The sequence below is a fragment of the Caretta caretta genome, chromosome 8, assembly GCF_965140235.1.
Source record: "Caretta caretta isolate rCarCar2 chromosome 8, rCarCar1.hap1, whole genome shotgun sequence".
NCBI lineage: Eukaryota > Metazoa > Chordata > Testudines > Cheloniidae > Caretta > Caretta caretta.
In genome coordinates, this window is record NC_134213.1 from 16,812,957 (window position 1) to 16,838,504 (window position 25,548).

At 40.8% G+C, this 25,548-nt stretch overlaps 1 protein-coding gene across 4 annotated transcripts in view; it reads left to right on the forward strand.

Annotated features, from left to right (window-relative positions):
• Nucleotides 1–22,790, forward strand: part of ARHGAP26 (Rho GTPase activating protein 26) — a 317,111-nt gene extending 294,321 nt beyond the window's left edge. For all 4 annotated transcript variants that reach the window (XM_048859791.2, XM_048859790.2, XM_048859787.2 and 1 more), the window contains one exon: nt 6,295–22,790. In XM_048859791.2, the coding sequence (XP_048715748.2) occupies nt 6,295–6,383 (89 nt within the window). In that variant the 3' untranslated portion in view covers nt 6,384–22,790. The remainder of the gene's footprint in view (nt 1–6,294) is intronic.
• Nucleotides 22,791–25,548: the final 2,758 nt, after the last annotated feature.

Consider the following 25,548-nt stretch of genomic DNA (forward strand, 5'->3'; position numbering starts at 1 on the left):
CTCAATTCTTCAATATTTTCTCGGATATAGTTGCCTTATATGGAAAGGATTTTCTACCACTTCCCAGACTGGCTTGGACTTTATTTTTGTGTGTTGTCACTTCGGAAGCAGCTGCCACGTTCTCTTTTTGTCCCCTTCTTGTTAATTAGCAGAGTTCCCTCTTTGAGCTTTTGACAAAGGGCAGCAATTTAACAGGTACAAGGTTGATTTAAATATCCGGCGCTTGCTAGATAAAAATTGATGGATCATTCAAGAAAAATCACACACAGAATTCCCTAATCACTTAGTGTTTTCCTAATAACTCTAACAGATAAAACACATTGTCACTGGGAAGGAAATTAAATAGACACTATCTGGTTGATGATGGCCCAGTTTTAGTTCTTGTGATAATGAGGTTTTTGGGAAACCTAATATTAATAGCAATGTTTTCAAATAATCTTTTGAAGGTAGACAGTTTTTTCTTTGGATTTAACTTGTCTTTTGCAGCAGTTGCAGTGCAAGCTTCCCTGCATTTCTCAGAACACTTAGAATCTTTATTGTATTTATCCTCACAATGCAGCTGTGAGGTAAGGAACTCATATTAGCCTTTCTGTGCCTCAGTTATCCCCAAGGTCACGCAGGATGTGTGATGGAGCACTGAATTGAACCCAGGTTTCTGGGGTGTTAGACTAGGGCCCTAACCACTGGACCGTCCTTCCTGTCTATGGTAAATGTTTCAAGATGTGCATGGAAAGAATTTTAATAATTCTTACATTTTAATAATCTAAAGCATGGGTTCCCACCCTGAAGCTGGCAAATAGAATCAGGGGGTTTGCAGCCCTGTGCATTTATCATAGTGCTAAATGTGAGGTTTCCCAGCTAGAGAGAAGGAAAGTCCTGGAGGGAGAGGCGGGGGAGTCTTGTTATGAAAGAGAGGTTAAGAACCATTATCTGTCAAGTATTAGTAACACAGTTTAGGAAATGTGGTCAATAGTTTTATTAAACGTAACATTCAAACTTGATTTTCTAAAGTTAGGTGCCTAAATAGAGACTTAGGGCCTGTTTTCCAGGGCTGCTGAACATCCACAGACCATGTGGTCTACAACAGGAGTTGTGGGTACTCAGCACTTATGTAAATTGACCCGTAGGTGATTAATTTTAAGCACACGTTTAAAAATGTTGGCCATATTTTTAGCGTATGTCCCTTTAAATTAACCTAAAAACCATCTGAATTGCTGCTGCCAGATGCTGTGATTTGTATGCTGCGAATGTGGAAAAGTTGTGTTCTATTTGTATTCTCATTTTACACAGTAGTGGGGAGAAAACGCTGTTAAGATGCTCTCTAGCATCTACTGTATGTGTCATGCTTTATCAGACAGCGTCGGGAAAGAAATTAATGTCTCTTTCAGGAACGTTAGTCATTTTTAAAGGAAGAGAAGAGTAGTACCTGGAACCCATGTGACTTTCAATAAAAGTATTATCTTGAGCCCATTTACTGAGACCTAGAATTTGAAGTTTGTGCAAACCCTCACTGTGGGGAAAAACCGCATACACAGCAGCTGGACCGATTCTGCTCAGTGCAACCATTTGCAAACACAGGTAGTGAGAAGCCCTTATTCACATACAATATATGCTCCCTCAGTCACAATTTCAAAAGTTTCTAAGGAGGGGTGAGTGTTTCCTAGGTGCCTGCTGGAGATAGACACATTGCTGAAAAGGGATGCCGTTTGTGACACACGATCAATGCAGAAGACCTAATGCCACAGATAGTAAACTGGTATCTAATCAGCTTTAATGGGCATGGTCAATTTTATTCCATCTAAAAATTAGCCTACAACGAATCCCATGGTGAAGCTATGCCCTTCTGGGACTCTGGTCAAGTACATTTCTTTTCCCAAGCTGCTCGCTGTAGCGTCTGACAATATAAAAAAACAAAAAGACGGGAAGCCAGATGAGGGGAAAATAAATGCACATGAATGGGGGAGAGCTTCAACATGGGACACAGCATAGGTAAAGTTTTAGTGTGAATAAAACTGAAAGTGGCCCTTAAAGCCAGCTTACTATCTCTGACATTTGGTCTTCTTAATGTTCTTTGTGGCATGTACACATTTACATACAGTTATAGATGTATGCCCTAGAGCTGGAACCAAGCTACAAAGCTCTAATCCATCTCTGAACTCTCCCGAAGTTTGATGTGTGTTTTGAACTTACAGTTTTTGAGTCCCTCCCATCTCCAGTAGGTATCAGTTTCCATAGACAGCTAATGTGAGTCTAATAATAAACAAGGAGCAAGCACGCTATATACAAAAGGCACATTCTCATGCCACATATTGGCTTGCCTAACTGAAGTCCCTAAATGAGTTGCATGACTTCCATCTTTTGGCTTTTTTTATACTGTTAGAGGCAACAGTGATTTTGTTTAAGAAAAATAAATGTCTGGATGGAACCACAGATCTTCTGTGTCCATGGCTTCATTGTTCTGCTGGTTTAATAATCAGAAGAACTGTGATGTTTAATATTTAAGCAAAATGCTTACTGTTTCAATGGGAAACATTGAAAGTGAGTTTCTTCTGATTCCAGAAAAATTTGCATTCTGATTCTGCTTGAACTCTGGTGTAACTTCAAATCACTTTCCAGAGCAGTGTGGGAAAGGCAGAGGAAAGAGTATAGAGTATATTCAAACCCACATCACTCTTTCCCATCTGACAGAAAACTATCATTCCAGTTTCAGGAACTATGTAGTCACTGGCGCTGCGGTGGCATTGCTACAGTGCTGTGGAGGCTGTAAAATGCTCCTATCCGGAGAAGCTGACAGTCTAATTTTTATCGAAACACTGTCTTTTATCTCGGGCTGTTGACTAATCGCAGTTAACTCGTGCGATTAACTCAAAAAATGAATTGCGATTAATCGCAGTTTTAAATCGCGCTGTTAAACAATAGAATACCAGTGGAAATTTATTACATATTTTGGATGCTTTTCTACATTTTCATATATATTTTATTCTGTGTTGTAATTGAAATCAAAGTGTACATTATTTATTATTACAAATATTTTCACTGTAAAAATGATAAACAAAAGAAATAGTATTTTTCAGTTCACCTCATACAAGTACTGTAGTGAAATCTCTGTCATGAAAGTGTAACTTACAAATGTAGATATTTTTTTTTGTTACTTAACTGCACTCAAAAACAAAACAATGTAGAACTTCAGAGCCTGCAAGTCCCCTCAGTCCTACTCCTTGTTCAGCCAATCGCTAGGACAAACAAGTGTGTTTACATTTACAGGAGATAATGCTGCCCTCTTCTTATTTACAATGTCACCAGAAAGTGAGAACAAGCATTTGCGTGGCACCTTTGAAGCCGACATTGCAAGGCATCTGACTCAGATAATGAAAATGAACATGCGTCAGTCCACTCTGCTTTGGATCGTTATCGAGCAGAACCTGCCATCAGCATGGATGAATATGCTCTGGAATGGTGGTTGAAGCATGAAGGGACATATCAATCTTTAGCACATCTGGCATGTAAATATCTTGCGGCACCGGCTACAACAGTGCCATGAGAATGCCTGTTCTCACTTTCAGGTGACATTGTAAACAAGAAGCAGGCAGCGTTATCTTCTGCAAATATAAACAAACTTGTTTGTCTGAGCGATTGGCTGCGGTAGGACTGAGTGGACTTGCAGGCTCTAAAATTTTACATTGTTTTATTTTTTAATGCAGTTTTTTTGTACCTAATTCTACATTTGTAAGTTCAACTTTCATGATAAAGAGATGCATGATAGTACTTGTATTAGGTGAATTGAAAAATACTATTTCTTTTGGGGTCTTTTACAGTGCAAATACTTGTAATCAAAAATAAATATAAAGTGAGCACTGTACACTTTGTATTCTGTGTTGTAATTGAAATCAATATATTTGAAAATATACAAAACATCCAAAATATTTAAATAAGTTATATTCTATTATTATTTAACAATGCAAATTAATCACGCTATTAATTTTTTTAATTGCTTGCCAGCCCTACTTTTAACACAAAATTGCAAGGGGTCCATGCATCTCTTAAAGTGACAGCATTACATGCCCTAAAGACAAGTAGACACTGTAGCAGAAGGATTCAGTGACCCATTCAAACCCCAGTTAAACAATGATGCTGAGCTACCTGGTTTTTTTCCCTCCTCCTCCTGCATCCCAATAAGTATGTCTCCCTACAAGGTGTCCCTCTAAGTAGTGCTGAGCGTAGATCACAGGGGGCACTGGTCGGCAAAGAGCAGTCTTTATAGGCAACTGGAAGGGCTTTGGGTAATTGGAGAGGTGTCTGGGCTTTGTTTGAAGATTTAGGAAGGGTTTAATGGGTGAACTGAGATTTCAAGCAGGCAGGATAGCTGTATGTTGTTCAGGGAGAGATTATTAAGATTATCTGCAACTAGAACAGAACTGAGGGGGAAGGTTTGGAACAGAGTTTGGATAGGAGGGAGTAGGCAGGAGTTTTTCTTCCTTTTGTGGTAGCCCGTTTTTTCTTTGGAATTCTCCCCAGAAACCATGTTGCTGGAAAGATCAAAGCCAGGAAATTCAGATAAATCTGAAATGTTGATTGGCTGTCGCCATCTGATAATTTACCATGTCAGAGCATGGAATACTTTTGTGCTTGCATCAGGTTAACCCTTGTTGATAAAATAAGCACTTTCTCAATAATTTGTTCCACATCCTAGTGTTATGTGACTATGAAGATAAAATACTCTAGCATCCTACAGGAACTGCTCAGAATGTCTCGTTTTACAGAAGTGATACTGCTGGGTTTTGATTCCTTGCTAGAAAATGCTAGTATTTTTTCTTATGGAGGCTGGTGAGGCCCAGATCCGGAAGTGCAGAACCATATGACAGTGTGGCTAACCACATTATTTGAACTTCAAATAAGTCCTAGCTCAAGAGTTGGGGGTATTTTGAGTCCATTGTCATATCGAAACATATTCTCCCCCGCCACCTACCCCCCCAAAAACCCACACCCCCTGATCATTACTGGGAAACTTGTTCTTTACCAGGGTGCTTGGCTGTTTGTCCCTGAGTCTGTATTCAGTGCAGAACTTGGAGGAGGGAGTGCTTTTCTAAACCAAGCCCAGGAAGTCATGTTAATGCACACAGCAGAGTGTGAAAGAGCTTTAATTTCTCAGCTTCTTTAGAAAATTAGTTCATGTAATTAAAACAATCTTTAAAAAAAGATAGCAAGGCCCAGTTCTCTGCTTCAAGTGGCTTTTATATTATCAGTACACAGACAGCAATAGCTCCTTCATAATTCTTCCTTCCTTCTTTCTGTTGGCCAGGGCCTGTGACCAGGTTTATATAATCCTCTCGTCATCACAGTGGTTTCCCCAAACAGAGATATAATTTCTTCATGACGTATTAAAAAAACACATGTACAACAAAAAGCAAGCCAAGGCGAGGCTAGGAAGGGTGGACACAGGAAGAGTTCTAGACCCCAGGATCTGAGTGGACAGAAGAGGGAGAAGGAGTTTTTAAGACCACAGCATAGGACGGGAGAGAGAAGAGGTGGAAGTTTTAGACCACAGGATCTAGAGGGACAAAGTAGGGGAAATGGTTTTAGACATTGGGGCCCAAAGAGAGAGGGGGAAAGCAGGTGTGTATACCGTGAGGTCTGCAGGGAGGGAAGGGAGAGGAGAAGCCATTTTAGACAGCTGGATCCAGTGAGAGGGGAAACGGGAGAAATTATAAACCTAAGGATCTAGAGGGGAAAAACTGGGGAAAGAAGGCATTTCAGACCTGAGGTTGTAGTGCTTGGCAGTTTGAATATGGGAATATGTAGGGATGGGAAAAGGAGAAGCAGCCCCAAGATCTGAAAAGCAGGGGAAATGGAGTGGGGTTTTTAGATCAATCAGCTGCGGGGGAGAGGGGAGGCCTCTAAGCAGATGCTTTACACCCCAGGCTCTGGAGACAGAGGAAAATGAATAAGAGACTTTGAAAATAGGATACAAGTGAATCCCTGGGATAATGCATCTGAAGTTGGTGGCCCCAGTTGCAGCAGAAATTGCATTTCTCCTGTGTGGCGAAGAGGTGTAGTGATTCCAGCACTGATCTCTAATGCAAGTGCAGGAGAATAGCTCATTGTCACCATTATCCCAGAGAGCTTCCAACCACAACAAGGAGAAGGGAGGCTACTTTCTCTTTGCTGCTGTATAGGAAAATTCAAAACTTGCCATAAATGAGTGCAGTTGGTTGTGGCTGAAAATGTTCTTCTTTCCTTTCCACTAGAAAATGTCCCTTGTTAGGTTGATATTAATATCCTTCTGTTTCTCCTCAGTTCATCCATCTCAGGAGCCTGGTTGGTTGGAAGGAACCCTGAATGGGAAGACAGGACTAATCCCTGAAAACTACGTGGAGTTCCTATAACTTTGGGCACAGAAGCAACACTGCTGAGCTTTACATGGTATCCATGACAACTGCTGATTAGAGTGTTGTAGATCATTTGCTCTTTGCCACCGTGAAATGCAGGGTGAAGGACTTTCCGATTCCTATTGAAATTAATGTTTATATGAATGATAATGTATATGTCTTCTTCGGTGATCTATTGTGGTGTGTGCAAATATACTGCAGAAGGGGCGGTCAGAGGCTCCGAGGAGGTCATTCAACTCTTCCAACTTCTAGTAAAGGTGTGTGATTCCTACAGCCACTGCTCCCACGTACTCAACTTTGTTCCTTTCGTTGAGCCATTGTATCAATGAAAGGAGAAACTGCGAAGTGCAGGAGCTTAAAAAGGAATGTTAATACCCCTTTCACGGCCCTATTCTGCAAACCCTTGATTTGAATGAGTAGCCCCACTGACATCAACCTAGACTTCAGTGGAACTGCTTATCTGAGTACTATTTGTACAAATCCAGGGTATGTAGTTTGGACCTTAAGCCACCATTTCACATTGTGGGGAGGAGATTACATGGGAGCGAGGAGGCTGTTGCCATTTCTTGCTCACAAATTCTCCCCTCCTTGTTGAATCAGCCATAATTGATCTCTTATTGGCTAACAGCAAAGCAGTCTCTCTCTCATATAGCTGTGAGAAGGGGAGAGATTAAGGTACTGTTTACGTACATCAAACCACTAACCATTTCTGCAGCAGCAGTTTGCACAGCCCTGAGCCATCCTTGACAGGATTCAGTCCAGTCTCGACAAACGCAACACAACTGATTATTCCCATACCCTGGTGCTGATGATAGCCCTACTTACTTAGTATTTTATATTTTTTAAAATGCCATTGTTTTCTGATGGTGAAAGCAAAAACAAAAGAAGTTGAATGATCTCTGTGGGGTGAGCGCAGGATCAGCTGTGAATTTTCAGCGCTCTGATGAGCATCAGCACAATGGAGGAGAGAATATTTTGGACCAAACCTTTCATAACTTTTTTTTTTTAGATTTAGATTTATGCTGGGTAAACGTCTGTGATCTGTGCAGCCGGCATTTCCTTCCTGGAAGGCAAGATGCAGCTCATGATAAATACCACTTGTTTTGTGTGACTTGCTGATTCGTATCATCACTTACCAGTGCACATTGTAGAGCGAGGAATCCATGCTTATTGAATGACCGGGCCACTCTTCCGTTAATTTTGGTTAAATTTGCCATTCACTGCAGTTGCTTTTATAGATGGCGTCTTTGCTTACAGCCTAGCATATAGTCTGGTGATGCAAAGTCCATGCAGTACTGATTATACAAAGTAAATCTTCTGTAGCTATATAAGCATTTATTATTCATGTAGCCAATTGAAATTCTAAGGAAAACAAACAGTTAGTCCTTCCAATGGTTTTTATTTCACCCCTCCGCTCTTCCCTTGGAAAGTCTTGAAGCCTCCTCTGTTGAGTACCTGGTTTGGGATAGAGTCACTCCAGTCTTGTATTGTTCTCAAGAAAGTTTTTTTTTGCATAGTCCTTAGCACAGCTCAGATTATATTAAAAAAAAAAAAAGAAAAGTCAAATTTTCCTGATATTTTGTCAAGTGCTACAACATTTTATAATAGAAAATAATGAGAAAAGCTGGCATCTTGGCAGGAAGAATTATTTGTCTATCCATCACGTTATCACGCCGAGATGGGATTTATTTTCTTTTTTAATTATTTTTTTTAAGAACATGAGTGCTTGAATTGCTGTATGTTTCACTTTTTATTTTTGGAAAAAATCATATGTAAATAGGATAATTTGAAATATTATGAGGGAAAGTTCTGTTTGATATTTGTAGCGGAGGTGTTATGAGCTTCATGTTCCATGGATATTTGAAACCAATTTACAGGGAAAAGCACACAGGCACACAACCTAACCTTTAAGCATGTTGACCTTTTCCTTCATTTTGTCACCGACTCTGCCAGCCAGCTGGATTGAGTTTTTGTTCACTTTTTAATTTCATTTACATTAATTAAACTTCCTAGACTTTGGTGTTGGAAGGAGACAATCTAATATATACTATACATAAAAGATAGGCACGTATGTGTGTGGGAGAGAGAGATAATGCGCACACACACACACCTTTGTGGGTTTCAGAGTAGCAGCCGTGTTAGTCTGTATCCATAAAAAGAAAAGGAGGACTTGTGATACCTTAGAGACTAACAAATTTATTAGATCATAAGCTTTCGTGAGCTACAGCTCACTTCATCGGATGCATTCAGTGGAAAATATAGTGGGGAGATTTTATATACACAGAGAACATGAAACAATGGGTGTTACCATACAGACTGGAACAAGAGTGACCAGGAAAGGTGAGCTATTACCAGCAGGAGAGCCGGGGGGGGGGGGGGGGGGAGCGGAAGAACCGCAAAGTGGAACCAAACTAAGGGCTTTGTTTGCTTACATCTATATGTGACAGAGATGGGAGAAAGTATATCTTAGCTTCGTGGCAGTTTGCTTGCCTTTCCTTCATCAAAAAAATAATTAAAAGGCTAGAAATTGTTGAAGGAAGATAATGGAATGTTAAGAATGAAAAACAAGTGATTGACAGGCCTGTACAGAGGAGGAAGGGACAGATTTCCAGCATATCCAAATTAAAAAAAAAAAAAGAAGCCAGGTACAAGGGTTACTTAGCTAAAGCTCTCTCTTACTATTCACTGATTGACTTTTAGAAGCTGTTGATACAATTCTGGGTTACTTTAGTGTCATACTTGTGAGCTACACAGTGTGACTGCTTGTGAATAAATTGATAGATAAGATCATACCCTCTTTGGACAGGACTGGTTAGATTGTCAGGAAAAGTAACTGACTATAACTAACCCCATCCTGTAGTATTTTCTGGTTTGAAAAGTAATCAAATTAAAAGGATAAATGGCCTGGGGGTGGGGAGGGGATTCATAATGGGATAGAGGAGAGGTTTTTTCACCAATATGTTGCTGATTTAAATCCACCCTTGCATGTTAGCAGCTAAAAAAAATTACCAGCTGATTTCTGTTTGGTATCCTGTATGAAATTGTTTGGTTGGTCTTCATGCATATCCCAGTGGACAGGTGTCTGTGTTGCAATATTCACCACTACGATGAGTCCTCATTGGCCTTTGTGTTGACATCCACAAATTAAAACCAAAGATTTTGAATGGGCATGGGAGAGTGAACTAATTGCTCAACTCAGAGGTGAAGGACACTCCCCACTGCAAGCAGGATGGTATAACGTACACTACTGTTATCTATGCTGAACCTGTTCTGTGGGTAGACAGAGTGTTTCATCCTCCATGACTGTCAGGCATGTTTGTTCAATTTTGTCCCCTCTACGCAGATGATGTCTGGGTTCTGTGGCCCCTCCCTCACCTGGAGAGATGGGGCTTCTGCTTCTTTGGTCTCTGCCCAACACCATTAGCTAGGCTGGCATATTTCACCAACATTAAATTCAACTGAAAAAATTTGAAAGCTTTAAAACACAAAAAGGAACCCATTTGCTTCTCAAGACAACCTGCCTGAAAGTAATTTGTTTCCATGATGAGTTACTTTAAAAAGTAAGCTGGTTCTGTGTGTGTAGCTCTTGTAATCAGTTCTTTTTAATGACTCTGCCCAGAAGCCTCATTTAAGTGCATGGGAGTCATGCAGCTGGAACCTTTGGCAACCGTTTTAAAAAATATACTTCTCCTTGCTCAAATGGATTCAACAGCTACCAAACAGACCCATTGGCTTTTTACTGCTTGATACGGGTAGTATCAGTGATCACTTTGATATCTGTGCTATTTAGATGAAATCTTCTTCACCCCCTACAGAATGCCTATAATATCAATCAGGATTGTCATGTTAATTTCATAGGTGCATTGCCTATTTTGATATGTTTGCAGAGGTCCCAATGGAAAGGAGAGGAAGCCTAACTTGTTGGCCTGATATGATTGTTTGAGTGTATCTGTGGTTCCAATACCATGACCCCAGTCCTCCAATCATATCTGTCCCTGCATCCATCTGATGCCCCTTGGAATCAGTGGGGATCTGTACAGGTGAAGGGGTTTGCCCACACAGAACCAGTTCAAGAATGAGGCTCATATCTGGAACCTTTTTTTGTTTTAGCTTTTAAAGGAAAACTGCACCGCAATATAAAGCGTAATTTGTTATACGTAACATTTTCAAAACCATTTAAGTGACGTAGTAGCCTAAGGCTATTCTACGCTTGCGAGTTTTAGTGCAAAAAGTCAGGTTTTTGTGCAAAAACCACGCTAGAGTCTTCACTGGAAATCCAGATTTTGTGCTGAAACTGCTGAGTTTCAGCGCAAAAATAAAACCACCCCAACAAGAGTCTTTTTGTGCTGATGCTTTTGCGCTGATGTGCCAGTGAAGACTCTTGATTGCTTTTACCTAATTGTCACAATGTAGAGCGGGAACACACAGACACATACACACACACGATTTGCTTTGAGTCCCGGAGCAGTGCATAGTGGGATAGCTACCACAGTGCGCTCTTCTCATCTGCAATGCAAGTGCTGCATATAGAAACACGCTCTGACGCCTGTGGAAAACAATGTGAACACAAACCGGCACTTTGCTTTTAGCGCTTTTCTATCGCTGACAAAACTGTCAGCAAAAAAACTCTGCAAGTGTAGACATAGCCTCAGTTCTCTTTTTACTTGGGCACCTAGTGCCTTTCAGTGAGACTATGGCCAGGTCCACACCAAAGTCTTTTGCCTGCATATTGATGTCTGTTAGGGGTGTAAATTTTGCAACATAGCAATGCCAGCAAATGCCTCAATGTAGACGCAGTTATACCAGTATAAAAGTGCTTTTGCCGGTATAGCTTATTTCACTTGCAGGACTGGTATAAGCTATACCAATAAAAACACTGATATAAGCTGCATGTGTACTAGGAGTGTTTCATCAGTGTAGCTTTATCTGCAAACCTCTTTAGTGTAGGCTACGCCTTATTTTCAAAAGTAACTTGGGCACTTAGGAGCCCGAGTTCCAGGCTCCTAATAATGTTACCCTGTCCTTCATTGCAAACAAAAGTACATTGCTGAAGTTTTTACAAAATGTCTTAAGGTTAATTAAAGCATCAAGTTGGAAGTTGCCTTTGTTAAATTTAAAGGTTAAAAAAATCAGAATTTTTTTTTCTGAAAAAGTTGTGAATTTCTCCCCCTTTTGGAGCAACTATAAAGCTGGATTGTTTTTGTCAAATTTCAAAATTTTAAATTAAAAAAGGGGAGGGGGGAACGATATTTAACCCGCACTACTATGACAAAGACGTTAAAGCTGTTATTCAAAAGAATCAGAAAGCAGCGACTTTCAAAGTTGCTGCTATATGTATTCTATCCTTTATTTATTAATTTTAAACTTGTGTTAGCATTTTGGCAAAAAATACATAATGCCATAATATCTGTTGAAACAAAACATCAGTAACAAGTGTTAGGGTGAAATCTTGCCCCCTTTGAAGTCAGTTGCAGCCAGGATTTCACCTTTAGCATCCAATATAGCACAAATAAAGTATTTAATAGAGTCCTGGGAATGAAGACCTTAAAATCACCTTGGTTTAAACTAAACGGGTCAGGCTAGAGGCCTGGTCTTTGGATCTATAAAAGTCAGTTGGTGTCTTTTCATTGATTTCAATGGGCTTTGGATCAGGCTGTAAGAGAGTTAATCCCTAACTCCTGTAAAGCCCAGATTCGGTAAGACCTCAAGCTGTGTGAAGCTCAATTAAAGTTATTGGTCCTATTTTTGGAGGAAGGCACTACTCAATCTGAGTAAGGGTTTCAGAATCTGTGCCTAAATATTTAGGTATCAGAGATTCCTATTCAACTCTTTTTAGTCAGACATAATATTCCCTCCTCAGCGGGAGCTTTGCCTGAGTTTTAAGGCCTAAATAGCCTTGTTAGCCGCTATAACTAATCACAGCAGTTTTCCTTCACTAGCTTACTGTAGCTGAGCCATTAAAGGGGGGAGGGAGATATCAAGAGAAACTAAAATGCTCTGTATAAAAATGCCATTTTGAAACACTTTATTAATATTTATTCCAACTATTTACAATATACAGCTACATTCTTTAATACCTTAAGAAGAATGCCCCATAATGTTGTAGTTATCAGTGTTTAACAGATCTTATGCAAAGCTGTTTAAAAGCATTTAATGAGATATGGAGAGTGTTAAAATCAATGTGGGTGCATGTTAAATAAATGAATGAAGATTATTTTCAAGCCTATAGTAAGTGCTGTATAAAGTAATAAATATTAATAAAGTCCTTATAAATGGCACCTCCATGGAAAATATCCCATAAAAATTGCTGATTTAAACATCAGATTCAGTGTTTTAGTATTGTAGGATGCAGTAATTGTAAAACTGTATGTTCTTTGGGTGTAACTTTTATTTTAATCTTTACAACCTGGTACAGAAGTTCTGAAAGATTCACTCAGTATGTGGCTCTAGAGTAATCCCCTTTAGCAAGCTCATTATGTTCCATTCTTTGGTAGGTTTGGGTGACAAGCCATGTAAAGTGGCAATATGATTTTGAATTAATTATCTGTTCTGCTTGGAGGCTGCTAAGCTCCTTTCATAGGGAGAGGATGGACTAGAAGCTTGCACGTGAAGCAACCTTTTCATTTTTGCCAGAAAAGAAGCTATTCTGTAAAAGATGCTGTCTTTTAAAGGTAGCCAGCTCTATTGTGTGCTGCACAGTTACACTAATCAGTACCTACCACGCTGTCACCTGTCACCACTCTGGGATGGTCGGATTTTAAATTCAGAAGACATTAGTGGTGACAGTCACATCAGGGCCTGAGCATCTCTGTGTTAAGCTGACCACAAACATTGCAGTTGTTGTGTGATAGCCAATCATATCAAAAACGTACTCCAGTGTGCTTCTGCAGTGATCCTTAATTTACTATTTTCTCAGCATGCTCCCCATCCACACAAACCTAGTAGCATAGGTATGGTAAGATTTCCTTTTCTACGATCTTTTTTTGTCCTTTCTTTCTAGGTCACAGGTTGCCTGCAAGCCAAAACTGTCCCATTGCATTCTGCAGTGCAGCCGATGGCAACCTCATGTTTAACAGGGAGATTACAGGTGACAGCATTCAAAGCTCTATCTCAAGCCAAGAGCAGGCTAAGTAGTAGCTACTGTACTTGTATCAGACACAGTGCCTGCTTTACAGTCACTGTGTTAGATTGTCACTTCTAAAAACCTTAGTTTTTATGTGATCAGGGTCGGTCCGGGCTTACGCTCTGGCAGTTTTCTTCCCAGAACTTCACCTCCCACACGTAAAAGTCTTGTAGAATTTAGTAAGGATGAAACCAAAGGGTTTCATAGAAATTACTTTTACAACCTGCACTGTTTAATAGAGAACGAGATCCCTTCAATAGACTTCTGTTGGTCAGCTTAAAGGTTATCATTCTCCATTAATTCTCTATTAAAATCTATAGGACTTTGCCACAAGGGATCAATTAAAAATGAAGACTTTATAATTGTTTTACTCAAGCAAGAAGAAAATGGTGAGAAATAAAAAGAATGACACAGAAGGTTAAAAGAAATAAAATGCAGCTAATTGGAGTGTCTAAAGAAGTCCAGTTTACATCTCGAATACTTTATTGTGCTCTAAGATATTACCGTACTTTACCATCTATCTACTATCCTCTCTTCCCCAGCTCATCCCTGTGTTGCAGCGATTCAGCAACTCCACTCAAGCATTGCCTCTTATTATATTGTAGGACAGTGACTGATTCTCTGTTCATGTGAAGATCTCTAGGAAAAGTTCCCATTGGGATACCAGTGCCATACGGCAGCTGTTAAAATTCCTTTGCTTGGAAATCTGGAAACTGATTGTACTCCTCTTGCCATGGGAAAATGCAGAGTTTGTGATGAATGTCACTTGCTCCCAACTTGTATTTGGAGCTATTGACTCCAAAGCAGACTCTGAGCCCCTCCAAAGCAGACCCTGGAGTCTGTGAGTCATGGACAGCCAATCAGAGGTACAGGGCTCTGTAAACCCCAAGTAGCCCAGTACAACCTCCAGTTTGAAAAACTGTTGACAATCTGACTAACTGCAGAAATGAAGCCATGATGGGGAGGCATAAAGGCTCAACTGCCCTGTACCAAAGTTCTCTGAGAAAAGTGACCTTGTAGCCCCATCCTATCTTTCCCCTGATGGGGATTTTGTATGCTTTTCAGTCTTCAAGAGCCTTCCATCTCCATGTGTTTAAATCCCTCAGTTCAAGACCCCTTTCTCTGTGTTCAGGGAAAACTTGATGGGATTTCCTTTGCACTCCTTAGTCAAGAGGTGTTACTGCTAACCACTCATTTCTCCCAGTAGATGGTATGTGCTACCCTGTATCAATCCCAGATCAGGAAGAATCAACCCCCAGGAATCAAGGAATCAATCGTGGTTTCTGTTGCTTATCACAGTATATGGATGTAATTGTGGTTGGTGATTGAAGTAATACAAGACTCCCAATTCCAAGGCCTTTTGTGTGATCATGCATAGTAAATCATTCTCAGCTGGAATTGCACTTTGATTATAAAATGTACAGTATAGAAGAATTCTCTGACCAGGACAACTTTAATTCATTGTGCACAGCTGAAAGGCAGTGAATGCAACTAGAAGACAGACATATGGAGACTAACCTGTGTTTCTGCTTAGAACAAGGAAGTGTTCTTTACCCAAGAGCAACTAGCTGCTTGATCTTTTTTCTACAGACAAGAAGTTTGCTCAGCATTGTGATGCTCATGCATTCTCATTTCACAAAATCTTCTCAGCACACAAGTACAACACTGTGACACTAATGCTAACTGTTGATGTTTTCTCTGCTTGGGAACCAGCTAGGGGAGAGATGCTATCAACGCTGCAGTGCAAACTGCAGCTGGATGGTTAGAGAAGGACAAATATCAAACAGTTCAGTTCAGATAAGCCCCCAAACATTATGTGAATGTTGTGAGGGTGGAATCTCACAAGAAGAGACATTGTCATGAGACTTCTAGTACTCACTGCGTCCCATCAGGACATGACATAGACGTTGACTCCGCCGCAGTCTAATATTTCCACTTCTGCTCCTGGCATGAGATGGAAGTGGAAATGAAAAAGAGAATGTGAAAATGCAAAATAAGAGGGTGTTCACTGAACTTTTTAAACTTCACAATCAGGGCAGCAGGTTACAAAGTCTTTTGTAAAATGGTTTCTTAACATGGCCAAAAATATAATTAAGACCAGGAAGAGGGAGCAAGTTACCAAGTGACCTACAACTTCATTGCTTTTTAGTCAACCACTGCTAACACAATTGCAGCTTTGTGTGTTGTCTGCACCTGACCTGTTGACAACAAGTGGCAAATATGGTTTGCTCATAATGAGTTAAATGTGTTTAGCCTGCTAGCGTAGACAGGGCTGAACCATTTTTGCTACCTGTTCCAGAGAGAATCAAGGTATAAGATGCTGATGTTTTATTCTTTGGAGGTTTTTAATAGCTGTTTGCAGCTAATGGCCAACTTTTCCAAACCTGAGTGTCTAACTTTAGTCACCTAAACTTATATTTGGGTTTGAAAATAAATGGCCTGATTTTCAACTGCATTGATTTAAGTGGAAGTTGTGGGGGCTTAATCTCTGAAAAATCAGGCCACCTGGGGAGATGCACCCAACTTTGCAAACTTTAGCCCTTTACCACTCCACTTCTATATGACATGCTAGGTGATGCTGTATGGAGAATGCTGCATGTACAGCATTGGGGCTGAATAATTTATTGTCCCATCTCAGGACGCCTGCATGGGAATTTGTCAGGTCATTTCTAATGAGTCACAGTGTTTGGCAACATGCTCTCGACATGGTACGTATTTGGTTTGTCCAACTTTACGAAGATTCTCTCCCCCCCCACCCTTTTTTTTTCAAAATCACTTGCCAAATGTTTTAAAAATGCAGTAAATTATGTAAATACTTGTAGTGGAGGAGTACAGTTGTGCACACACGGCACATCACACACAGAGTAATGTGTTCACACATAGAGAGAGAGAGAGAAACACACATAGCCAAACACCTGAATCTTTAATCCCCTTGGGACAGGAATTATAAATTGTAGGACATCTGAACTGAAATCTTACCATTTCTGAAGGGAAAAGTCACAATGGGGGTAGGAGGAGGGGAGACCGGTGTTAGAAATAGTTGGACAGCTGGTGCTGTTAATGTTCTTCTCACATATGGCCTTGGAAGCATGAGTTGTGTTAGTTCAGTCGCCTCTTAGGACCCACAGTCACTACTAGGTATGTTGTGCTGTTGTTATCGTACCTGTTCCTAGTCATATTTACACAAGTCTGATAAAGGGAATATGGGTCTTACTGGGGGGGACTTTATAAAATCAGAGTAATGCAACCCCTGCTGCACTTGTGCCAGCATGGCAGTCTGATTTGATTTGCACTGTTAATTACTCAGACAAAAACAAAATAAACCCCAACCACCACCAAGCAACCTAAGGCTGTGACCTTTCCAGACCAGCTGAATCCCTCAAATCCTTTATTGATCAGGTCCTGAAGGGTGCAGCGTTAAACGATGAGAACAGCAATGCCCGAGCCATCTGTTTTTTCCCCTAGACAAGCGTGGAGGCTCAGATTATGCGGATTTGCGTAATCCATGTATTATTACTGTGTTAATTGGACGGTGCTGTGGAGTCACTTTGTTGGAATGTGATCTCTCTGCAAATCACTGTGCCAAGGGGTTCACATTGCAGTGTGGGAAGAGGGTCCCCTCAGGCAGGAGTAGACTTGTGGTTCACTTGTCACTGTAGAATAACAACTTGCAAAGTCTGGTCAGCACATTGGGTTTGGATTGCAGATGTGTCCGGTTTAGTTTCATTGATTTTTGACCTACGGCAAAGGGAGTGGGTTTTTGTTTTTTCATTTCTTTCGAAGAGAAGGAGAGCTCAGCACCGTCAAGAACTATACAGTACATAGGAATAGTCTGGAGATGATGTGTCCTCTGCTTTGGAGGCACTCAGATTCTCTGCAGAGCAGGGCAAGGATTTAGAGAGATTCAACCAGCCAGAGGGAGTGGGGCTCCAAGGATAATAAATTAACCATTCCAATGTCTGAGCGGCTAGCCTGCCTCTCTTTAAATGCTGCTTGATAACTGAAAATAAAGGAGAAATAAGGAAAATGAGGCACAGTTGGAAGGACCTCAGTGCACCAGGTGGCAACAGGAAGATAATTAACGATCACTGTTTTTTCTGCTGTTTGAAGATGTCGAGACGCTGTGTGTACAGGGTGCAGTGATGCAGTCCAGAACCACTGTCCTGATAGGAAATCTCACTCTTTTTAAAAATATTTTTCAGGGCAATTTCCCCTCACGGTAGAGCTGAATCTCACCCAGTTCAATGGAGTATCGATTTAAACCAACTGCTTGCTGCGAAAGTGGGGAAAGTCACATTCTCATATGCAAAAAGCAAACCCATTCCTAAAGGGCCAAGTTATGATTAGAAAGTACATGGCACTTGAATTACTGTACTGAACCAAAAAACTCAGAGCAATTATAGCTTGTAGGTTTGTGCCAATTAGAATCTTATTTCATCATTTAAGGAATAGAAACCCCCCTTTAAAAAAAATCATCCTTTTTATTTTACTCCATGGGCTATGAACTGATTATTTGAAAGCCAAGAGGGAGCAAGCAGCTTGTAATTTAGCACAACTGTTTGATTGCTCAGAAAATAGGACCTAGTGACTACCTATTATAAATCCTCCCTTCAACTAATGAAGCTTATGCTCACTTCTAAACCACAGACAAAAGTGGCTTGAAAATAGCCCCTGTGCTCTAAAACTCACTGATGCACTATAGGGGAAAAAATCCCATCCTGTGACTCTGCTGCTGAGCTCTAATTATATTTCCCTTCCTAGGAAAAGGCAAAGGATGGACATTTGTTCTCTGCTTAAGGTCCACTGGGTTTCCATAAAATAGCTTTCCTGTGATTGGCGTTTCCGATCGGAGCAGCCACACTGATCTCCACATCCCCTCCAATTAAATTGTCTCTTAGATCCAGAGGAAAGATAAGAGATTCAGGGTAGAATGCAGATGAGTGGAATCAGCTGGTGTGTGGGCTGGCTCCAACCTGTTTCAAAGAGTAAAAGCCAGTGCAGTGATATATTTTCATTTAACATCAATGTGAAGGGGATGCCAGGGGTTTAAGCTTGTTGCAAATCAACTACACAATTTCAATGGATCTGCTCATGTGCTTAAAGTTAAGCATGTGCTTATCGGCTTTGCTGGATCAGGCTAGAGTGCTCAGCCTATGGCAGGATCAAGTCCCCAGTGAAGTACCAGGTTCTAGCCACCTCAGTTATGTCCATTTACCTCAAGCCTCACAAGCATTTCAGAGGATCAGAATTTGGTTGCATTCTCTGTTACTAGTTTGGTCTCATCAGTGATACTTTGTGGGTGACCATTTCTTCTCAGAATTAGCCAGTGTTGGGAACATGAATCTCAGTATGTTTCTCTTTGTAGTATGTAGGCATTTGCGCATGACCTATGTTTGCTTGCTTCACACAAAGCGGAAACAACTTTTTTTTAGCAAAGGTTTGCTCTCTGTTAGAGATGGGCCTGATCCAAAATTGTGAGTCTATACGCCCTAGACTTTAGGAAGTTCTTAACATGAGCCTAACCTAAACTCCAAGGCCAAATGCCTATCTGAGTTTCAAGGTATTTCAAATTCAGATCTGAACTTTATTTGTATAGTGGGATCCTGGGCCGTGACTGGGGCACCTAGGCATTACGATATTACAAAGAAATAATACCATGTAGCTTGGACACAATTCTACTGTCCAGGCCTTTGCACTGAAATTGCTTCTTGCTGGTAACTTTGTTCATCACAGTCCCTCCTCCTTTCTATCACATTAGCTGAGAATGTTGCCCTAGACTCTTTTCAGAGTAACAGCCATGTTAGTCTGTATTCGCAAAAAGAAAAGGAGTACTTGTGGCACCTTAGAGACTAATCAATTTATTTGAGCATAAGCTTTCGTGAGCTACAACTCACTTCATCGGATGCATACTGTGGAAAGTGTAGAAGATCTTTTATACACACAGCATGAAAAAATACCTCCCCCCACCCACTCTCCTGCTGGCAATAGCTTATCTAAAGTGATCACTCTCCTTACAATGTGTATGATAGTCAAGTTGGGCCGTTTCCAGCACAAATCCAGGTTTTCTCACCCCTCCCCCCCCCACAAACCCACTCTCCTGCTGGTAATAGCTTGTCTAAAGTGACCACTCTCCTTACAATGTGTATGATAATCAAGGTGGGCCATTTCCAGCACAAATCCAGGGTTTAACAAGAACGTCGGGGGGGGGGGGGTTAGGAAAAAACAAGGGGAAATAGATTACCTTGCATAATGACTTAGCCACTCCCAGTCTCTATTCAAGCCTAAGTTAATTGTATCCAATTTGCAAATGAATTCCAATTCAACAGTCTCTCGCTGGAGTCTGGATTTAAAGTTTTTTTGTTGAAGAATTGCAACTTTCATGTCTGTAATCGCGTGACCAGAGAGATTGAAGTGTTCTCCGACTGGTTTATGAATGTTATAGTTCTTGACATCTGATTTGTGTCCATTTATTCTTTTACGTAGAGACTGTCCAGTTTGACCAATGTACATGGCAGAGGGGCATTGCTGGCACATGATGGCATATATTACATTGGTGGATGTGCAGGTGAACAAGCCTCTGATAGTGTGGCTGATGTTATTAGGCCCTGTGATGGTGTCCTCTGAATAGATATGTGGGCACAGTTGGCAACGGGCTTTGTTGCAAGGGTAGGTTCCTGGGTTAGTGGTTCTGTTGTGTGGTATGTGGTTGCTGGTGAGTATTTGCTTTAGGTTGGGGGGCTGTCTGTAGGCAAGGACTGGCCTGTCTCCCAGGATTTGTGAGAGTGTTGGGTCATCCTTCAGGATAGGTTGTAGATCCTTAATAATGCGTTGGAGGGGTTTTAGTTGGGGGCTGAAGGTGACGGCTAGTGGCATTCTGTTATTTTCTTTGTTAGGCCTGTCCTGTAGTAGGTGACTTCTGGGAACTCTTCTGGCTCTATCAATCTGTTTCTTCACTTCCGCAGGTGGGTATTGTAGTTGTAAGAACGCTTGATAGAGATCTTGTAGGTGTTTGTCTCTGTCTGAGGGGTTGGAGCAAATGCAGTTGTATCACAGAGACTAGACTCTGTTGTTCAAAACTAAATATTTGCAAATTGCAAAGGTGATCAGATATCCTGATGAGCTCTCTCCAGCAACCATCCAAGAGGGGTGCCAAGAAAAAAGACACAATATCGGACACTAAACTAGGTTCTATGATTTGGAGTATGTCTACACTGCAGTTAGACACCCCTCGCTGGCCCATGCTAGCTGACTTGGGCTCAGGGGATTTGGGGTAAGCGGCTGTTTAATTGCAGTGTAAATGCTCGTGCTGCAGCCCTAGCTCTGAGACGCTCCCACCTTGCAGAGTCCTAGAGCCCAGGCCACAGCCCAAGCCTGAATGCCTGCTCTGCAGTTAAGCCCTTTAGCCAGAACCCCACAAGCCCAAATCAACTGACACAGGCCAGCCGCAAGTTTTTTATTGCAGTGTAGACATACCCATAGAAACTAAACTGGAAAATATATTAGATCAAAGCCAAAAATGTCCATTTCTTTGTCACGGGCTCTATGCCACATGAGTTTTAAATGCACAGACTTTCTTTTCCCACTTGCTCTGCCCTATTTTAATTCTAGTTTTCTTTTATGATTAAATTCTACTGGCATTCTGCACATTGACAGCAGGCCAAAGACTCAAAACGGGGTGGTGATGGGGGGAAATCATTCTGTTGTACCACCAAAAACTATGCTCATACTATTGTTATATAATACCTGTATATCTTGTCAGATTCAAAAATTCATGAAGGGGACACACATGGAAAAAATATGCAGTTGATGACTGCAAGCCAGTTAGTTTGTATTCCTAAAGATCAGATGTTTCGCTTGGGTTGGACCTTCTTGGTAGAAGCTGGACAGGTTGAGTGAAAACACCACAAGCTCCAGAAAAAGTTTGTGGGACAGAAGTGTATTAATGTTATAAAATAATCCTTCTCTGTTAGTGTTCGATATTGTCCAATAGTAATCACTTCTTGCTGTGGTATCACATTTGATGGTTTGAGTTTGTTTGTTTTTTAAACCAGTGGGTGCTACTGTTAAATCAGGAGGCGGGGCTAATAGAAGTTGTGACTATGTATGTCATCATCTGGAGTTCCTCTGGGTTCCCACTTGTGCTTAAAGATTGCAATGATGTTTCCTCCAACGGCTGGGTGAGGAGGGCATTTAAGTGGCACCCAGGGCTTGCAATTCTTCCCCTCTTCAGGTCCCTCTCCACACATGAACTTCATAAATCTTCATATATACTCTTGGCTGGCTGTGTCCTGTGCAGGCTCATGAGAAATATTAAAATACAATTTGAAATAAAGATTTGTATTAACCAAAGGATGAGTTTAGCTTTACACATATCTCTATATATTTTTTGAAAGTTGGGATTTAATTTAAATCTGATATAGTCTTATGTAAATGAAGATAAGTTCCAGATGGGATCAGACAACACAGTGTTTGAGCTTCCTGTCATATTTTAAAAATTGAAGCTAACTGGCAAAATAAAAAAGGCTTCTCAAATCTGTGTCACGAATAACATCAATTAGCGTGGCTATGGATCTGTGTTTCAAAGCATGGACGATCATCGTTTTCTAATGTGTGTGTTGATATTTCTATCCAGAATAAGAATAGTTCTTGGGCAAGCATGCAATCCCTTAGTCTAATTTTGTTCACATATCCAGCATACCTGATGCAGGATGTGTCCTGGATGTGAGCCAGTGTTATGATATAGCACCAGCAAATATAGCACTAGAAGGCTGTGTAATCCTTCCTTCCAGCTAATTTACCCAAGAGCTACAAGCCTTGTACTGGAGTATTTGAAACATACTTGAAATTTATATTTACTGGGCCAGTGCAGCCACAAAAACGTGGTACAAGGATGGGGGCCCAAGCTTGATTTATAATGAAAAGCATTTATCTCTTTTTACTTTGCCTCCGGTAACCCATCCATTCACGCTTTCATTCTAGTGCTGTCGATACTGGTCTTCTGACAGTAATTCAAAACGAAGGGCACTTCTTGAACTAGTAAATAACTCTGTTGGCGGAATCTAGCATTTTTGTAGAGCTAGGTATTGCAGTTGACTGCACAACACAGTAAATATACATCCGCTATATATAGGCATGGAAGGGAAGAATAGTGTGCTTCATATGTTTGTCTTGTATTTGCTAGTCTGTTAAATTTTGTAAATATCATTTTACATGTGCCTTTTTTAGAGCTTATTAATTTTGTTTTTTTCAAAATGTATAATAAATATTTTTGGGCCCGGGAATCAATGTGCCGCTTCTTGATTGTGTCTTTTTAAAACAAAAAAACAAACCAAAAAACCCCCACAAATGTGGCTTCTGTTTGCTTCGGTTAGTTGAAACCCCAGTCCTGCAGTCAGCACCAGCAGGAGGTTTATCCAGCCATGGCAAAATGTACAAGTTTAAGCACATGAAAATTGGTTCTCTGTTTCTGTGCACACACTTTACTCACAACAGCTATAATCAGATTGGGAATTTTGTGATTTTCAAACCCATCATTATGTGCAAACACGATTTTAGAAGAGACCTGATCCCTCAGCCATAGCACTGGTAAAATCAGTAGGAGTTTTGTCTGTGTAAAGATTATGGCATAAGGCCCAAATAAAACAGTAGGAAGGGCCTACCCAACAACACAGGCATTGAGAGGAGCCCTGGTTTCATGGAGATCTCTTCCCTTTCATTTAGACCACTGGCACCCTACCATGACTCTCTGAAGAAGCACTTCGTCATGGAACACGTTGCAAACTGCTGCAAAAGAAACAAACCAGGACGCAAAAATGGAGAATAGACCATTGCCATCCTAGCTAAACTATGTGCAAAAACATCTGCGAAGCCGTTATCATTTACCTTAGTTGGCCATGAGTGCAAATCCAGATGTAACCTACTCGGCTGGGTATATGACGTATGGCCAACCTCGAGCACCCAAAAATCATGCCAGGCCTCTAAAAATGTCATGAGAGGCTTAGAAATCATGAAATTGTAAAAGATAAAAATGTTGAGGTGGTTTTTCTTTCTTTCTGTGTTCTGAGCATTTCGGGTTCATATTTTCAAGCTTTCCTCTACAATCATGACAGCTAGAAACCCACTTTTCATTTGATTAACGTAAGTTAGGAACTGGAGTTTTAGGAAAAACAACAAATATGACACTTAAATGAATCTGAGAGAGTTTGCAACACTGGCCCATGTCTCAGTATTTATTTTTAATTGCTATTTTTCCTTGTATGGCCACCTCCTTGACATTGGAACCTCTTGGAGCTAACTCAGACTAAAGGGGCACGTTCTATGTAGGGCTATGAAGCTCCATATGCATTATGAGAGCCAGATCAGTCTGTGTGCACATTTCATGTAATATTTACAAGCTGCGTGGTTATAAAGTTTATTCATGTATCAAGTAGAATTATGGATGGCAGAGAATGGAAAAGATTTAGTTTTGTTTTGAATTACCCAATAAGTGTGTGTGTGTATGTGTACACACCCTGTCCCTTCCCTTCTGAGATGATGGTGACAGAGTACCAGTATGTTGTGACTGATCCATCATTGACAGAATGTGAATTATTCTCAGGAGTGTTGGGGAAAAGACATATTAGGAAATCTAATCGGTGTCTAGCTATTCAATGTTATTTCCTCTGTTCTATTCCCAGAGGGTATATCTAGTCTAGTTCTAAAGAACTGGGCCTTCCTTCCACTGGAATAGTTCCATCATTTAAATGATCTCCCTGTTAGCAAGAATTTTCTAGATACCAGACTCCGTTTTTCTTTACTTAATATGATCACGTTACCCCTTTGGCTACCTTAAATGTTTCCTCGGGCATCTCCTCTTTTTTTCTTCCACTTTTAAAATGCTTGGGGGTGGTAACATTCCAGTTCCCTCTTGTAAACACTAGGCAACATTCACTCCTGCTTAGCTGTGTGTGTATAGATAAATTTCAAGTTCCATAAATAAGCTCAGCAAAAGTGCATTGGTACTGCTGAGGTCTATAAAACAAGACCTACAGTAACAATCGGTTTAACAGTAATGTCTGAGTTTTACAAGTGGATTAGTGGGATCTTAGCCATCACTTGTGCTGGGTCACATGTGACTGATGAGATCTGAATGTGATTTTAACCTTGCACCTTAAAGTATTTACAGATGTTTGTAGTTTTCTTTTTTTTTAAAAATTCAGAGCAATGGAATGTTGTTGGTCCCAAGCGATGTCATAATTTTGGCACTGTCGCTTTTTTTTTTTTTTTTAGTAGAATAGCTTTCTTGAAGTCTGAAAGCCAAGTCTCGCTGCTCTCCTGGTCTCTTTCCTGCTAACTGTTGCTAGAGGAAAACTGAGAAGAATTAGTGAATATTAAAAGTAGCCCTGATGATTAATTTGACAAACAGTACTGGACCATCTGTAGAGCTGGATTAATAAAGAGAAAAAATATTACCAAATAATTACTCTTCTCTTGATGGAAAAATATTTGTGAGATAAAATACTTGGGTGGCGAGTTCTGAATACTTTGGCAACACCCTCCTCTTGTGTTATTGACCAGGGGTTCTCAACGTTTTCCTTTCTGAGTCTCCCACCCCCCAACATGCTGTAAAGTTCCACAGCCCACTTGTGCCACAACAGCCGTTTTTCTGCATAGCCAGTAGATGAAAAGCCAGGGCTGGTGTTTGTGGGTAGCAAGCAGGGCAATTGCTCGGGGCCCCATAAAACTAAGTTGATTGGTCTTTGGCTTCAGCCCTGCATGGCAGTGCTCGGGCTTCAGCGAGAGTCAAACAGTGACCCTGCTCTCTGGTTTATTTTGGAGGACCCCCTGAAACGTGCTCGCAGCCCCACCAGAAGGCTCCGGGCCCCTGGTTGAGAACCGCTGTTATAGACCAAAGGGGCTTTCAGCAAAAAGAACTCCCATTAATCTGAAGTTTTAGCAATCCACCATTTAGTGCAATTGTGTTCCTCAGTGCAGTGACCTAATAACGAAGAGGGTATGTAAGCTGGGAAATCGCTGTCTGTTCTGAAACATAGTTCAAGC